Source organism: Mesoplodon densirostris, chromosome X (genome assembly GCF_025265405.1).
Source record: "Mesoplodon densirostris isolate mMesDen1 chromosome X, mMesDen1 primary haplotype, whole genome shotgun sequence".
Classification (NCBI taxonomy): Eukaryota; Metazoa; Chordata; class Mammalia; order Artiodactyla; family Ziphiidae; genus Mesoplodon; species Mesoplodon densirostris.
This window is the reverse complement of record NC_082681.1, coordinates 40,927,812-40,944,617: the sequence shown is the minus strand read 5'-3', so window position 1 is coordinate 40,944,617 and position 16,806 is coordinate 40,927,812. Positions and strand designations below refer to the sequence as shown.

At 49.7% G+C, this 16,806-nt stretch overlaps 1 protein-coding gene across 2 annotated transcripts in view; it reads left to right on the top strand.

The window, feature by feature from the left end:
* Positions 1-2,545: 2,545 nt before the first annotated feature.
* TMEM164 (transmembrane protein 164) overlaps positions 2,546-16,806 on the top strand; it is a 161,611-nt gene continuing 147,350 nt past the window's right edge. Inside the window, exons 1-2 of one of the 2 annotated variants that reach the window (XM_060087409.1) lie at positions 2,938-2,995; positions 3,327-3,996. In XM_060087409.1, coding sequence (XP_059943392.1) covers positions 3,607-3,996 — 390 coding nt within the window. In that variant the 5' untranslated portion in view covers positions 2,938-2,995; positions 3,327-3,606. Of the gene's footprint in view, positions 2,606-2,937; positions 2,996-3,326; positions 3,997-16,806 lie in introns of those variants that run through there. The other variant, XM_060087410.1, reaches the window with a different exon arrangement.

The following is a 16,806-nucleotide window of genomic DNA, read 5'->3' as shown; positions in this document are numbered from 1 at the left end:
CCCAAGGTCCCAGTTCCCTTTTCACTGCGCTTCAAGGTTCTACTTAAAAAACCAAGTTCATGTGCTCTTGTTATGGTTTGGAGACAAGAAGCCAATGGCCTGTTGTCCCAGCAAGGAAGTGATCAGGACATTTGTCTGGAGCTTATGAGTTTCCAAAATCTGACCCACCATTTCAGCTCAATCATTGTTTGCCTTTTACCTATGGGGACAACACTCCCCCAGTGTCTGTGCGTAGTGCCTACTATGTTTGCCACTCTGCTAGGTGCTGAGGGGGGGTTAGAAAAGATGAAGACCCATCCCTGCTGTCAAAGATCTGAGTGAGGGAGACAGAACTAACAATGAGAGAACAATGGAAGGCAGTATGTGATTCAGAATAAAATGAGTAGTGCAGGCAATAACGGCTGCTGAAGTTCAGAGGAGGGAGAGAGCTCTGGGAGCTGGAGGTGGGGGGTAGGGAGAGTGCAATTTCACGTGGGCTTTGAAGGCTGGGTAGGATTGTTTATGCAGATGTAGGGGAGGGCACTGAATGTGAGTGTGTCTGCACCCATGCAGGCCTGCCAGCGCAGATGCAGACCTGGATGAGGATAACTAACGAATAGCATTTATCGAGCACTTTTTATGCACCAGATACTACATAATGTGCTGCATAATTCAACTCATTTTAAACGTGCATAATCCTAGGAATTAGATAATAGATCACTGATAACCCTTCGGTTGAGAGGTGGAAACTGAGGCCCAGAGAGGTAAATTGCCCAAGGTGACATAGCAAGTAAATGGCATACTTAGAATGAGAATCCTGGTCGTCCAAACACTTGGCTATTCTACACTTGGCAAGAGAGGAATTTGTGCCTCAGGTGAGGAAGTTGGCCTGGCTACAGTCACTAAAGACAGTCATCTGGCAAACACAGGACCCTCTAGGCCAAATTCCCAAGGAAGTTCTGCATGGATTAGTGAAGCCTTTTGCTGAGTGCTATAACCTCATTCTTACTTCCTTGAAGATAGGAACTTGAGGTCTCAGGCTGCAGTCATTGCCAGGATATCCACAGCTTTATCCTTAATGTTATGGAGCAGAGGATTTAACCAAACACCTACGGCGAGTGAACGAGTGAGCCGCTGAGTCAATCCTCATTTGTTGTTGTTCTTTATTAATTAGCACTTGAAGAGCATCAGGTCTATGGTTGGTGCTGTACAAAGCTTGGAATTAGACAAGGTTACCTGGCTCTGAGGCTACGTGGGGAAAACCAGACTTGGAAGGGATGGGAGGACAGTGGCCTGATAATACAGTAGATTGTATTTTATGTTTTGAGTCTGGCTTGCAGCCAACACCAGAAAGTGTTTCCCAGGCGAGGTGCCTAACTGTGTTTTTCTGGATATTCTCTTTTTTTGAGTTTTCAATAAATATTAAACCAACACGAGGTAGACTCTTAAAAGATCTTTTTTCCCGTTTCCTTGCCCAAAGAAAAGCAAACCACAGTCTATGGGTAGGAAGCAGCAAGGAAGAGGGGCTCCTGTTTCAATCAGCAGCCCTTATCCAGTTCTGGGGCCCCTGCACACCCACACCGTCCTGGCAGGCCTTTCCGTGGCAGGTCTCTCAGCCAAGTGCAGGTTGGGAAACAGCTGCTCCGTCGCAGAGAGGGAGGAGGGAAAGAGGTCAGGGGAAGCTTCTTTTCCTCCAGCTAGAATACGATTGAGCTCGAAGGCGTGGCAGGAGAAAGGGGAGACAGAGGGCCTGGAGAGGGAGTGGCAGCGGTGGGCCGTGTGTCCGGAGGTTAGAAGGAGAAACGCTGGAGCGGAGCAGGAGGGGGAAGGGCCGGGCAAAGTAGAAAAAGAAGCCTCGTCCTAGTATTGGAGAGTAGGGCTGTGGCTAGAAAGGTGGGAGAAGACGCCTTCCTGGCTCCGCCCGAGTCTGCTATTTCAGGGCGGACTGGAGGAGAGGCGAACAGTAGAAGGTCACACCCAGCAGACCCCCCCCAAAGCCAAGCTTAACCAGCTGCTCATCACTAGACAGGCTCGTCCATTCCCCCAAGAACTTAGCGAGGGCCGGCTAAGCGCCTACTAGGTGCCCGGTGTACAAAGAAATGCCCTGGAGAACCGGGCCGCAGGAGGTGGAGTCGGTCCAAACGGCTTCGCGGAGGAGACGAATTCCGTAGACGGTGGTGAAAGAAGGTGGCCGTGCACGCGTGCAGGCTCGGCGAGTGCCGGACGCGAGGCAGGCCGGGGAGGAGGGGAAGGAGGCGGGGATTGAGCCCGGGGGAGGGAGGGGAGGGAGAGGCGCAAAGAGGGAGGGTGGGAGGTGTGAAGGGTGGGAGCGGCAGGGGGAACGAGGGAGGCGGGAGAGGGGAGGAGGCGAGGCGGGGTGGCCGCGGCCCGAGGGGCCGAGCCGAACCGGAGGGGGAGGTGGCGGCGGTGGCGGCGGCGGCGGCGAGGGGGAGGAGAGAGGGAGGGGAAGAAGGAGGAAGCAAGCGCGGCGGCTGCAGGGGGAGGAAGACGGGGAGGAGGAGCCGTGCGCGGCAGCCGCGGCAGCCGCCGGGGGAGCCGAGTGCCGGGGCGCGGGGAGCGCGGGGATCCAAGCGGGTGCCCAGCTGGAGCCGCAGGCCGACTGCCGGTGAGTGGAGCCCAGAAGGGCGCGGCTGTCAGTCCCTGGAGCCGGGCGGGAGGCGCGGGAAGATGCGGCGCCGGGATGGAGGGAGGGGGCCGGCTGGAGCCCAGCCCCCGGCTGGCCCGGCCTCCCGCCCGCCTTCCCTCCCTCCCTTCCTCCCTCCCTCCCGGCTTCCTCCCGCCGCTGCCCGCGTGAAGGGGGCAGGTCCCGGGCGGGCCGCGGGCTGGGGGAGGTGCTGCCCGGAGGGCGGGCGTCTGGGTCGGGGGGTGGAGCTGGGGGCTCGGGGGTGTACCCGGGGGCGGGAGGCTGGACAGGGACGGCTCTAAATTGGCTCGGAGGGGCCAGTCGGCGGCGAAGTTGCTCGCTGCGGGCAGAGACGGCCACGCGGTTGCAGGAGTAAGCGATCCCCCTGTGCCGAGTGCTTGAGACGAGGAGTCCGGCGTCCCCGCCAGCCCCGTCGCCCTCCCCGCCTGCCCGGCCCCGCCAGCTCCCCTCCTGGCCTCCGCGTGTCCCCTCGCCGTCGCCCCCGGTTCGCTCCCGCCGCGCTGCCGGGTACCCTCGGCCCTCTCCCTGACCCTCCCGGCCTCCGACTTCCCCTGACCCCTGCTTGCTTCGCCACTGCCCCTGTTCTCCTTTTCTTCCCTCGCTAGTTACCCCTCCCCGCCTCGTAAATTCCCGATGCAATTGCCTCTTTGAGACCTTTTTTTTTTCCTCTCCTTCCTTTTAGATTGGCCAACGGCTCGTTTCCACCCTGCCTCGTTGGTGGCCACTGGAGAAGCGCGGGGGGCTCCCCAGACAGCCGTGGGGAGAAGTTAGAGCCAGCACTTTGCCCCGGGCCTCGCGTGTAGCTTCCCGTCCCCTGCTCTAGGTGCCCTGGTGTCCGGAGGGGGGTGCGGGTGCGGGGGTGTGCCCTCCGTACATGTCCCACCACCTGGGCCACCCTCTGGGCTTGTGTTCCATCTCGCTCTTGCTTCCTACACGGTGGTCGAGGGGAACCACTTTGCATCATGTCCCGGTATAGCTACCAAAGTCTCCTGGACTGGCTCTATGGGGGCGTGGACCCCAGCTTTGCAGGCAATGGGGGCCCCGACTGTGCTGCCTTCCTCTCTTGGCAGCAGCGGCTGCTGGAAAGTGTGGTGGTCCTGACCCTGGCCCTGTTGGAGATCCTGGTGGCCCTGCGGCACATCCTGAGGCAGACGAAGGAGGACGGTAGGGGTGGCCGTGGCTGCCAGCCAGAGCAGGTGACCCAGCGGCCAGAGGAAGGCAAAGAGAGCCTGAGCAAGAATCTGCTCTTAGTAGCCCTGTGCCTGACCTTCGGGGTGGAGGTGGGCTTTAAGTTCGCCACCAAGACCGTCATCTACCTGCTCAACCCCTGTCACCTGGTCACCATGATGCATGTGAGTCTGTTGACTTCCCCCCCACCCCACCCCGGGCAGCCTGAGCCATCAGAGTCATTTTTGTGCTCAGGACACTTGGCAGTGTAGAGCACGTCATCCCTGTGGGACGTGGGACCCTCACAAATGATTTTCCAACGAGGCAGTTTGTGTGCGGATTTCAGATGTGGCTCTCTTCTACCTTTGCACAATGCGTCAGCTCCACGGTGGAGGTGGGCACTAGGAAAGACTAGCACTCAGGCCACGACCCCTCCCCTCCCAGGCCTGCCCTGGTCTTTCACAAGCAGGAAGTCCAGCCCCAGCCAGGTGCCCTTTCTGAATCACCTGTGGGGGACCATGGCCCAGTCCCCCATTACCTCTGCCACAGTTAATTTCCCAGAGGCCTGGTGACATTCTTTCCTGGAGGTGGTCGCATAAGGTTACTGGTCTCCACTGTCGTACTTTGGGGAAATCCTTTTATGGGTTTCTCTTAATGACTCTTTCATTTGGGAGTTTACGCTCTTAGGGTGAGGTCTGCCTTTGAGTTCTGCGGTGTTGGAGCGGCACCAAGCTCCTACTAACTGCACTCTGAAGCCGACCCCAGGCAGACTCATGAACTTTTCTCTGTCCATGGTGAGAGGGTATTTATTTCCTGCAGACCTCTCCGTCTTACCACTTTTATTCTCTGTCCTGAGGTCACGGTCCAGGGGTGCCCAGGCAGCTGATTTCTTTACCTCCCATTAGTGGCGCTAAGAAAAACAAATGAGATTGAAAAGGAAAGTTGCCAGATGCATAAAAATAATCTGGGTGAGGACCAAGAGCGAGACTGTCTTTCTGTACTCAGCCTGTGTAGAGAGATGTTCTAAAACTATAAAATCATGGAGGAGGAGGAAGAGGAGAAAGGGAAAAAAAATCTTTTTTATATTTCAGGCTGTGGAAAACCTGGTGTGTTTTATCCAGGGACAGTTTTGAAACCTGTCATTAGCATCTTCATGCTTTTATATTTGTAGAAAGTTACTCTCAGGAGCCTTGTGATAACCCTGTGTGGGGCAGGAGGTCGAGATGCTTATCTCCGTTTTAAAGGCCTGGTGGAGCCCAAGGATAGGAGGTCGCTCGCCTGCAGCCAAAAGATGAATTAGCTTTCCGGGTTGGAAAGGTAATCCACCCTCTTTGGGGTTGAGGAATGGCAGGGCAGTCTCTGGGGAGAAGCCGATGCTGATCGGCATGGCACCGCCTACTTGTGGCTGGCATGCTTGCTAGCTCTGTGTTCCAGGACTCCTTTGATGGCAGGTTCCTGGCCTCAGTTTCCCAGTCTGTAAAATGTGAATGACCACAAACCCCTTCCAGTCTTGCAGATGTGGCAAGGAGGTGTAGACAACTTTGGAATAAAGCATCTGTTATGGATGGGATGGCTATAAGCATCCAGCAGGGTTGGAGTGGGTAGCATTTTCCAAAGAGGACTTCTTGGGAAGTGATGCCATTCACAGGAAACCCAGGGCTCTCCCAGCTAGAACTTCTGTGTAAATTTGAGCCTGTCCTCTTTCTTTCTTTTTTTTGATGAATGGGCTTTTTGTTAATGAAAGGAAACAACGCATCTCAGCCGCTGCTATGTGAGGCTCTTGGGACAGGAGAGCTTTTTTTTGGTTGGCAGGTGGTGAGGGTCAGAGGGTGCCTTTTCCACAAAGGGGTCTTGAGGCCTCTGACAACCACATACGTAGAAGGTCAACAAAGAACTAAATTCAGCCTGACTGGGGCTGCTGCTGGTGTGATTACATCAAACCTGGCAGCACCATGTTTTTTTTTTTTTTATAAAGTTATTTATTTATTTATTTATTTATTTAGGGCGGTGTTGGGTCTTCGTTGCTGCGCATGGGCTTTCCTCTAGTTGCGGCGAGCGGGGGCTACTCTTCGTTGCAGTGCGCGGGCTTCTCACTGCGGTGGCTTCTCTTGTTGTGGAGCACGGGCTCTAGGCGCGCAGGCTTCAGTAGCTGTGGCACGCGGGCTCAGTAGTTGTGGCTCATGGGCTCTAGAGTGCAGGCTCAGTAGTTGTGGTGCACGGGCTTAGTTGCTCCACGGCATGTGGGATCTTCCCAGACCAGGTCTCGAACCTGTGTCCCCTGCATTGACAGGCGAATTCTTAACCACTGTGCCACCAGGGAAGGACAGCACCACGGTTTTTAGTGCAGAGGGTTTTAGAGGCTTTTAGAAGACGCTGGAGACTTCGTTCTGGCATTAATTAGTTGTGTGACTTTGGGGAAGGTACTTTTCCTGGGTCTCAGTTCTCCCAGCTGCAAAACGAGGCAGAGTTGCATTCCTAGCTCTTGACAGCCTGTGTTCTGTGATTCTTTTCTCCATAAGCAGAGTCCGGGGATGCCACAGAGAGCTATTCTAGAAATGCTTTTGGCCTCCTTTACGATTTCAGGTGGCCTTGTTCATCTTCTCATCTTCTGCTTCCTGTGTCTTCCCTGTAAAGTACACATGACCAGGCCACCCTTAGGGACACACGTAGATGATGTTGGCACTCGGGGCTGACAGCTGCAGAGAGATAGATGTTTGGGGAACTAGGGACTTATTCCTGTTACTTGTGCTTTTGCTGTTGTCCTCTGCTTAGCTTAAACTCTGAAGCTAGAGGGTGGGGAGAAAGAACAGAGTCAGGCTGAGGAATTCTTGAGCCAGAGCAGGGTTGTACTGCTTTGTTCTTTACTCCTAAGTCACTGCTTTCTGTCATTTAAATAGTAATTTCCGGCCTAGTGGGGGACTTAGCCTGTGATGAATCCAACATTCTATACCTTACCTGTGGCTCTTCCTGGGAAGCAGAGACGTATGGATTTTTAAAAGTTCATGTGAGTCCTTAAAAGAAATTTAACAACAGATGGTTGGAAACACTTTTCTGACTCGGTTACAGCAATGACTAATGATAGTGAGTATGGTTAGTAATACTTTACATTTATCTAGCTCTTAACTGTTTATGAGACACTTTCACATGCATTATCTTCTTTAGGGTTATGCTAGATAAGCTTGAGCCTGGAGAGAGGTTGTTAAAATGTTTCCTGTGACTGTGTGTATTCCACAGGGGAGATGTTGAGTACAAAGAAATGCTTTGGCAAGGGAATTAGCTGAGTTAGGCCATATTATGGCAGTGAATTCTGTGGAGTTCAGAGGTCCCAATAAGGAAAGGGAGACATTAGCTGAAATGAAAGCGGGAGCTTAGCAGAGACATTTCTGATGTGTGTCTCTCAACAGGCCGACTCAATTATGGCTTTATAGAAAGGCCTTGTTCCTCAGAGCCAGTGTAAGTTTGTAACAAGGACAGTATTGCTTTAGGCCAGGAAATGGAAGAGTTGGAGGGAAAGTGGTTAGTCTCCTTATCTCCCATTTTTCAGTCTGTAAAATATTTATTTCCAAGGCCTTGTTACACAGACCCTCATCATAGCCATGCTGCCTTTGGGTCACCGCCAGCTTTAGAAGCATAAGGAAGGGCAGTTCTTGTATCTGAGGTCTGTTCTGGATTAATATTCCTGCTGTCTGGTTTCTTTTTGGCCTCATCTGATACCTCAAGGGCCCTGGAACTGGGGTCTGGCGGAGGTTTGTATGATTACAGCAGCACCTTCTCACATCTGAACTCAAGCCGGTGATGCTTGAGCGTTCTCGGGATCAGCAAGCACCAGGATTAACGCACTGTTATTAAACCCCTTGCTGAATATCAGTGGTGTTTACCCATTGCACCAGTAAGTATTTCTTCAAGTGTGGCTAGTCCCCTTGTGCATATTATTTTGGCAGGTATGGGTTACAGGGAATGAATTTACTGACTGATTATGCTGTTTACCAAAAAAATCACCCAGCAAGTTAGTGGCAGAGGTGGCTTTAGAACCAAGCTGCCACAGTGGGAATTGGGGCTTTAGCAGGAAGAGATTCTCATAGCTATTTAAGTCCGAAAATCTACAGGTTCTTAGCAGAAGGGTTAAAATGCCAGACAGTTTGACCGATTGTGTCCATAAAGACTGGTGGCCTTTTATCTCCTTTGCATCCAGTTATATTGTCTCTGTCTTAGGAACTTAACGAAAAGATCAAATTTTGGATGTCTTGTCTAATTGTCCACTTGCGGTTGGTTCTGTATGTGTCTGTGTCAATATCTCCTTATTGGGCGCTGAACTGAGTGGGGCACAGCATATGGTGTTTAACCCTCCGTGTCTCTGTGCATAAGGCAGGCTGGATCTCAGCTGGACATTTGCCAAATAATAATTGATGCTATTGACCCCAGAGCGCCAAGCCTCTGGTTTTTAGCCTGTAATACCTAGTGAGCCCCATCCTTTTTTCAGAGTTGCCATTGCTATTTTATTTTTCTGTCTTTACGATATATTAGAAGGCTGACTTCCACCAAATATGGCTAACCTGCTTTTGGCTCACTGTTTATTTTCCTACTTCTTCCCTCTTTGCTGAAAGCGTAGAATGGCACATATTCAAAATGGCCCTGAGCTTTTCGTGACACCTTTTGGAGCTCACGGAATATACACGGGTGTATTCCATTTGCTCTGTGATGGATTTGTTTTATAGAAAACCTGATCGATTTGAGAACTAGGCTTTTTGTCCCCCGCCTCCTTGACTTCAGACCAACCACACCTCCTCATCCCCATCTGTTGTCTGGAGTGCTGATAACTGCTCCTGCTTGCAACTGACGTTGGTGGGGAATGGGTACAATGAGGGATCCAGCCATCTGCTGACGGGTTATCAGATGGACTGTGTCCTGTGTCATCAGTCCAGGGGGACACAAGGGGATAATGTTTATATGGGCCCCAGCGGTGAGGCATGACATTCCTTTTTAGTTTGTTGTATTTTTCCCCCAAGGAAATTTGCAGAGAATTTTTCCATCTTTCATAATTACAGTCTTTGGGGGGGGTGTCCATTATAAAGGGAAGTGGTGTGGATTGGTGGATTAAACAACCCACAGACAGCCCTGGGATTTAAAATTATGATGCTAGTTTTGTTCGTGGCTTGCCAGGGAACCTGAGCAAATTATTTAACCTTTTCCTAACTCCATCTTCTTCATGAAATGGGCCACATGGAAACAAAGCATTTTAATCCTCTGAATAACTCTGTGGTCACTTAAACAGAGATTCCAGGTACAGGTGATCAGAGCTGGACGATGACCAATAGATTTTTACCTCCGGCTCAGAAACTGACAAACCTCAACACCTTTTCACCTTTCTTGATAGCTATTAGAATCCATTCCTCTAATCATTTCTGCTGCTTTTCTCTGGATCCTTGCCCGTGCCTGCATACCCTTCTCATGCACAGCCTATAAAACTGGGTGCTGTGACCAGAGGTCCAGCCTACACCCAGCAGAGGGGAAAGCTTTCCTTCTCAGCCTTTTCTCACCATGCACTTGTTAATACAACCCAGCGTGGAGCTTGCTATTAAGTAACAGTATGTGGCTGGCTCCTACTTGGGGTGATCCACAGGATCCCTGGATTTTTGTCCCTTTGCCATAGATGTGTCTCCTTCATCGCTTTCTTCGTGGGATCCGTCGTGAGTTCCTCCCCTCTGCACCCCTGAAGAGTCTCCTCTGTGAAACTTTCCTGTTGACCTTGACTCCACAGTTATTCCACTCATTCCAGTAACAGTTTTTGTCCTCTTTTCCTGACCCTCTGAATATTCCTCAGACTATTTGGCTCTTTAACATATGTCTTTGTATACATGTAGGTAATTCAGTGAGTGTTCGACTGGGTTGCTTGTTTTTGCATGTCTGTTCATTCTCCACCATTAGTGTAAACACTTTTCTTTAAGGAAAGGAGTAGTGTTTTGTTTTGTTTTGTTTCTTCCCTCTGTAACTCCCTGCAGAGCTTAATACAATACATGCACATTAATTTTTTAATGTGTGCCTGGATAATGCTGGCTGACTGACTGACTGACAGAGCTGACTGTTTTCTTCTGCTTTTTCATTTTCCCTCTGGTGGTTCTGTCTGTGTTCCCTTGCGGTCTCCTGGGCACTGTTCCTATGTCTCCTGTACCCATTAAGAGAATCTCCTGTCTGTTTTTTGAAATAGCCAGAGGAGAGAGGTGGTTTTGCCTCCAGCTCACACATCTTTTGGTTCCATCACAAAGAGCTGGTTATTAGGAACTGCAGCCCATTCTCTGCCCCAAGTATCTGCTCCCTTTCATTGCTGTGAGGAAATTACGCTGTTGGATCTTGGTCTGAAATCCCTCAGTTCGACATCTGGAAGTGTCTACTTTCTTCTTTTCCTTCTTTAATATCAGACACATTAAAAAAACGTTATTAGTCTGGTGACTCACTTTCCATCTCTTTCTCTCCCCTTTTGTATTTTTCAGTAGGTAGCTCACTGTCATCATACCTCACTGGAACACCCTCTGCAAGAAGAGCCAGGCTTCTCAACTTCTGGTCTTTCATATCTTTTTTTTTACTTTATTTTTTTTTTCAGCTTTGGGAGGTATAATTGACAAAGAAAATTTTAAGATATTTAAAGTGCACAACATGATGATTTGATGTACGTATACGTTGTGAAAGGATTCCCCACCCCCCATGGAGATCCATGGTCTTTCATATCTTTTGTTGAATTGAGAGCATCTTCTGCCAGTCACTGGATGAGTGGACCTGAAGAGACTGTGGGTGTGGAGTGCAGTGCTTCTCGAACTTTCTTTGTGAAAAATTCCCTTGGGAGCTTGTTCTAATGCAGATGCCTGGCTCTCTACTCAGGGAGTAGACTCTAGGTCTAGGGCCTATAGGGTGAGGATGGGAATCTGCATTTATTACAAGCTCCCGAGTGATTCTGATGCTGGTGAGCATTGGACCCCACTTGGAGAGACATTCTGTAGCGGCTAAAGTATGAGGTGGGCTGTCGGTTCAAATGCTCCTCCTGACTGGTGTGAATCTGGTGGCCTTTGGGCGGGCCTTTAGTCTTCTGGTAGGACCTCAGTATTTGTGTGGGTGTTCAATAATGTGGCTGAAATTAGAGGTTGAGGGCTCCGAGTTACTGTGAGGTGGATTTTAGGGTAGCTTTAGAGTTCCAGTGGCTTGTTAGGTCCCTAGGGGTTATGTCAGTGGAGGATTTCCAGTCCTCCTACACTCCCTTCCCATCCTTCCAGTGTCTGCGATTTTGGGGAACTAATGAGAGGAAATACTGGCACAGAGTTATTGCATGCTAATTTTCTGCGTGCAGGACTTTTGTTTTAAATGCTCCTGGGAATGTATTCATTCATGTATCCATTCAGCAAACATTTATCCAGTGCCTGTTGTGTGTCAAACATTGTGCCAGGCACTGGAGATTCAAAGATAAATAAGAAACATTCTTTGCCTTCATGTTGCTCACAGTTGAGGTGAGACAGGCAAGAAAAAAGATCAACTAAATTATAACATGACATGTACGGTAACAGATTTGAACAAAGCATAGAGGACAGAGGGTCTTTTTTTTTTCCTAGTGCAATTAAGGAAAGCTTCCTAGAAGAGGTGACATTTGATTCACAAAGGAGGCATGTTAGCTCCTTGAGAGCAGAGGCCCTTGTTTTCTATTCTAGCGCCTCAGACAGGGCCTGCCTCATAGTAGGTGCTCAGTAAACACGTGTGAATGAATGAATAGGAAGGAAGGGGTGTTGCAGGAAGGAAGGGGATTCCAGGCATAGGAAACAATACATATAAAGGCCCAGAGTTGCTTCCTGGGTCACAGGAAAGCTTCTCAACTCTTACCTGGAGTCATCTGATTGTTATTATCAGGGGAATACAGTTTTTCATATTTCTCCCTTGGCAAACCAAGGAATGCTCTGTCATTTCTGGCCCGTTGATAAGACAGCTGCAGTTGCCTACGAATCCTTGATAGGGGGCTTGCGAGACAATTGTGTTCTCTGTGCTGTCCCAAGGAGGGCTCACACGGTCAAGGACAGACGCACAGGACACTGAGGAGAGTGAGCTGACATTAAATACAGGAAATGAGATAGCAGGCATCCCACCAGAAGATGATTTTTAGCGGCTCATGGGGTGCTTGCTGTCCCCACGGATTCCACCACAGAACTGATGGAATGTGATGCTATCCTTCTACCTTTCTCTTTTCTGTTCTCTTCCCTGTTTCCAAGTCTTTCCCCCCCGACTCACTCCATCCAGGTTTGCCTCTTTCCAGAGTGCTCAAAACTCCGAATCAACCCCTTGTATTGATACATTTCAAAATGCCCGTTTCATCAGAGGAGGTCATATCGCTGAGGAAATCAGGAAGAAATCAGTTCCATTTAGGAGGTTCACACTGAAGTGCGAATGGCTCATAGACTCAACTGGGCTGGGGGAGGGCAGGACTTTTTTAAAGGGCCTTGTTACCCTTACTCTAAATGGTAGGGTGTGTCCCAGTGTTTTTGAGCAGGTGGCCTTTCCTGTGTTCCTTACCTAGTTTTTGGCCTCCTTCCCGCTCCACACCCCACCATCCCCCCAAGAACTGGGGTTATCAGTGTCTTGCTACCCTACTTGCTGGACCCCCAGGGTAAGTCTCCCTCCAGGGTGCTTGGATGCAGCAGTTAAATCTGAAGGCCTGGCGAGGATTCCTCCTCTTCTGGGTATGGTCCTTTCTGTTTACTCAGCTCTTTGCCAGGGAAAGAGCTGCCAGCTAAATAGGGCACGGCTTGCATGTCCGTCAGCGTGTGGTGTGTCCAGGGAGGCAGACCTGTTGCGAGCCTGAGATCCTGAACGGGAGGGTTGGGGGGATCTCTCTGTTGGCTGTGCTTCCTTAACAGTAGCTGTTGGAGCAAATGCCAGAGGAGGAAGGGTGGGATGAGTCTGGTCCTGGGCCTGTGGCTCTGCGGAAAGGGAATAGACGGGAAGTTAGAGAGGACTGGCCTGTTGGGCAGAAACAGTTCAAGCCGTGTCCTGTGGGCAGGTGTTTAGGTGGGTAGAAGAGCGAGAAGGGGATTATCTGGAGGAGAAAGGAGGCATGAGCCCATTCTAATTCCATCCAGGTGCCTCCAGTCTCCCTGTCTCCATCACAGAGTAGTGGTGTAAACTCAGGGTGTATTTTGCCTGTGAATAGAATCGCCTTTGCCAGTCGACCAGCTGTGTTTGCAGAAAGACTCTGTGCTCAGGCTGTTGCTAGCAAAGAGACATTTCATTCAGGTGCTGATTAAATAAGGCGCAGAGCCAGGTTGCACATTAAGGCCCTTAACTACGGCTCTGGGAGCCCCTGGGTAAACACTTATTAGATGTTCTGGGCAGAGTATTAGCAGAGGCTGCTGGACATGAGGTGCTTTCTTCAGAAATCAAGTTAGGGGAAATTGGCTAGGAGAGACAGTGTCTAGAAGGGGTCTTGCTCCTCTTTTCCTAGACTCGTCAGGTCCAAGCTGCTGGCATATACATGGAAGGGCTAGACAGTTTTCCTCATTGGCATTTACTTGTGAAGTTCTCACTGGGACCCAGTAGGTTTGGATTGGGACACAGCAAGGAGAGTGGCTAAGTTAAGTAGGGCACTAGAAATGCCTCCTTTTCCTAATGCAAATTCAGCTTAGTGGATTGAGCTTTTGGACCATATTTCCTGGGTATGTATTTGAGCTCCATCGTCATGTGACCTTAGGCATGTTCCCAAGCATTGTGGGTAAATAGGCAGTTCCTTAGGTTAACTTAACTGCTATCAACTTCAGTTTCACTCATCTGTAAAATGGGAGTAATAATAGTACCGACCTAATGGGGCTGTTGTGAGGATTAAATGAAATAATTTAAATCAAGCATTTAGCAGAAGTTCTGGCTCATTGTCAGCACTCAATAAATGTTAGCAGTTTTTCATAGTACAGTTGGCCATCTGTAACTGTGGGTTCTACTTCTGCAGATTCAACCAACTACAGATTGAAAATATTTGGGAAAAAAAAATTCCAGAAAGTTTGAAAACACAAAACTTGAATCTGCTGTGCACTGGCGACTATTTACATTTCTTTTACATTGTATTTCCAACTATTTATATAGCATTTACATTGTATTAGGTATTATGTCTTTTTATACATTGGATTTCTTTTACATTGTATTTGCAACTATTTACATAGCATTTACGTTATATTAGATATTATAAGTCACCTAGAGATGATTTAAAGTGTGTAGGAGCATGTGCGAGGTTACATGCAAATACTATACCATTTTATACAAGGGACTTGAGCATCCACAGATTTTGGTATCTGTGGTGGGTCCTGGAACCAATCCCCTGTGGATAGCAAGGGACTATTGTAGTAGTAGCAGTACAATATATTTCAGGGCATACTGGGTAGAAGCCGGCTGTAGGGTGGTAAAGGCCTGGGTTCAAATCCTACCACTAACTGTGTAGCCCTGGGCAAGTTACTTAACCTCTCCAAGCCCTAGTTTCCACATTTGTAAAATGGAATAATAATTATACCTACCCTGCAGAGCTGTTGTAAGAATTAAATGAGAAAAAATGAGACAATACTAATAAAGCACTTAAGATAGTAGACAGTCAATACATTTTTTGCTGGGATGTGATGTGTGATGATGATCACGAGCTTCGTTATCCTTATTATGGCTGCTGCTGCTGTGAGCTTGGATGCCTGATGCTGGGATAAGATGATAGAGATTAGATACAGGAGGGCAGCTTTAAGAATCTCACCCCCCCAAAAAAAATCTCACCCTAGAGCAGCTTCCCTAGCATCTTTGTTTCATGTGGTAGGCAACAATATTGGTTCCATGAAGGTGGCACCCACATAATCTCTGCAGGGCAGGGTGCCTCAACTGTTGGAGGCCTAAGGACAGTTTTCTGGGGAATTTGGATGTTACTGTAAATCACCCAGCCCTTCCTGAAGCATTTGGAGGATGGCTGTCATTGGTAGGAAGCTTGGCTTTCCAGGGACCTCTGGGCTTATTTACTGCTGCTCTTCATCAATGGGCTGGCTCTCTGGTGCCAGCTATCTTGGGATTGGTAGCCTAGGAAACCAACAAGTACATGACAGAACTAGGAAAGGAGTGGTTTGGGTGTGGGCAGAGACAGGTGCGTGGATTTACTTTTTCCTTTTTCGTTAATTTCTTTTGACTGAGGGGAGTGCAACTTGCTCAAGTGCCGCCTGTTCCCAGGGTTAAGAAATTATTGGGTCTTCCCTGGTGGCGCAGTGGTTGAGAGTCCGCCTGCCGATGCAGGGGACACGGGTTCGTGCCCCGGTCCGGGAAGATCCCACATGCCGCGGAGCGGCTGGGCCCATGAGCCATGGCCACTGAGCCTGTGCGTCCGGAGCCTGTGCTCCGCAACGGGAGAGGCCACAACAGTGAGAGGCCCGCATACAGCAAAAAAAAAAAAAAAGAAAGAAATTATTGGAGGAGAAAGGGCTGCTCCCAGAGCTGCTAGGAGAAAGGCAGGTTAAAAGTAGACCAGTGCTTTGCCTGACATGTCAGCAAATGGACCAAAAAAAGACAAATCAGTATCTCCCGGATATGGGAAACCTCTCTCAGTTTTGAAGAACAGCTACTCTTTCAGAACCGGGACCTCAGCCACGAGTCACTAAAGGTAGGCCCCCTTTAATTAAGTGTAGCCTTCCAGGGCCAAGGCCTGGGTCATGTGATTTCACAGCCTTGGGGTTGGAGTGCCCTACCCCACCCAGCAAGGCCATTGGAAGACCCCCAGGCATGTTCCCAAGCATTGTGGGTAAATAGGCAGTTCCTTAGGTTAAGGTCATGTTTTAATAATGTAATAATCCTGGTTCCCTGGTTGGAGCTGGCTTGGAGGGCATTCCTAAAACAAAGAGCAACCCTGAGAAATTAGGGGAGACTGTACCAAAGGGTCTCCTTCATATCACCACTTGTTCTTTGTCGCTTTGCATTTGTCAAGAGTTTCCTTTTTTAAGTCCCAGGCACTTGAGCATGTGCGCCTGCCCGTTGCTGCGCTTTATTCCCTGCGCCCTGCAGGAATGTTGCTCGGGGTCATGTGCTTAAGTGCCTTATTATCTTCAGCACTTCTACACTTGGCCCCTTGGGCTGCCGCTGCTGCCCGCTGCTGCTTCACGTAGGCCTTTCTCCCCATTTCCCGGGCCCCCAGTCGCAGGAGGACTCACAGGTCCCCTTGAGGAAAGGGCGCCCGGTTTTACCTTTGGATTTCCATTCCCCTCCCGGCCCCGCACTGGACTGTGCAGTTCAGCTCTCCTCAGCATAGCCCTGCAAGCTAGCACCAAGCCAAGTTCATGTTTCCCTGTTTGCTGGTGGGGTTTCTGGCCAGTGAGCAAAGAGAAACAGATTGACCCCCCCAGCCCTGTGGCTGTCCTTCCCCGGGCGGGGCTGTCGGCGGGGAGGGGTGCTGTCTTGGCCCTGGGAAGTCAGGGGTGACCTTTAGGCCAAGGCTGCTTTCGCTTCCTGGGGAAGAATGCAAAGCGTGCCGGGTCACAGGGTCTCCTGCCTGGCTGAACGGTGTTTGGCCATACCTCACAGTCAGGGCTGTGTTTGCTCAGATGGACACATGTGGAAACCAGGCTGGGATCATCTTCCCAAGTTTCTTACTCCCCGCTTTGGGTCTGAACTGAAAAACAATTTGCAAAGTACACTGTGGTCCACACCTGTTGCTGTTTTTTTTTTTTAATCCCCCTTTCCACGGCCAGTTTGCAGCAAACTGAGGATTAAGCCTGGCTCCTCCCACTTACATTTTCTCTTTAGTTTCCCTTGGGGTTGGGTTCTCACTTTCCAGTCATAACTGTCCATCGACATTAAGGACAGTTGGTGCCGCTGCTCATTTAGGGTCCTCCCTCACCCAGACCTTTTAAACACCATAAACCTGGAATAGGGTCAGATGGACAAAAAGGAGTTAAATTTAAGAGAAAGAGCTCGTTATAATTTTTGGCTATCTCTGTACACTTTGAAAGTTAGGAGTAGTA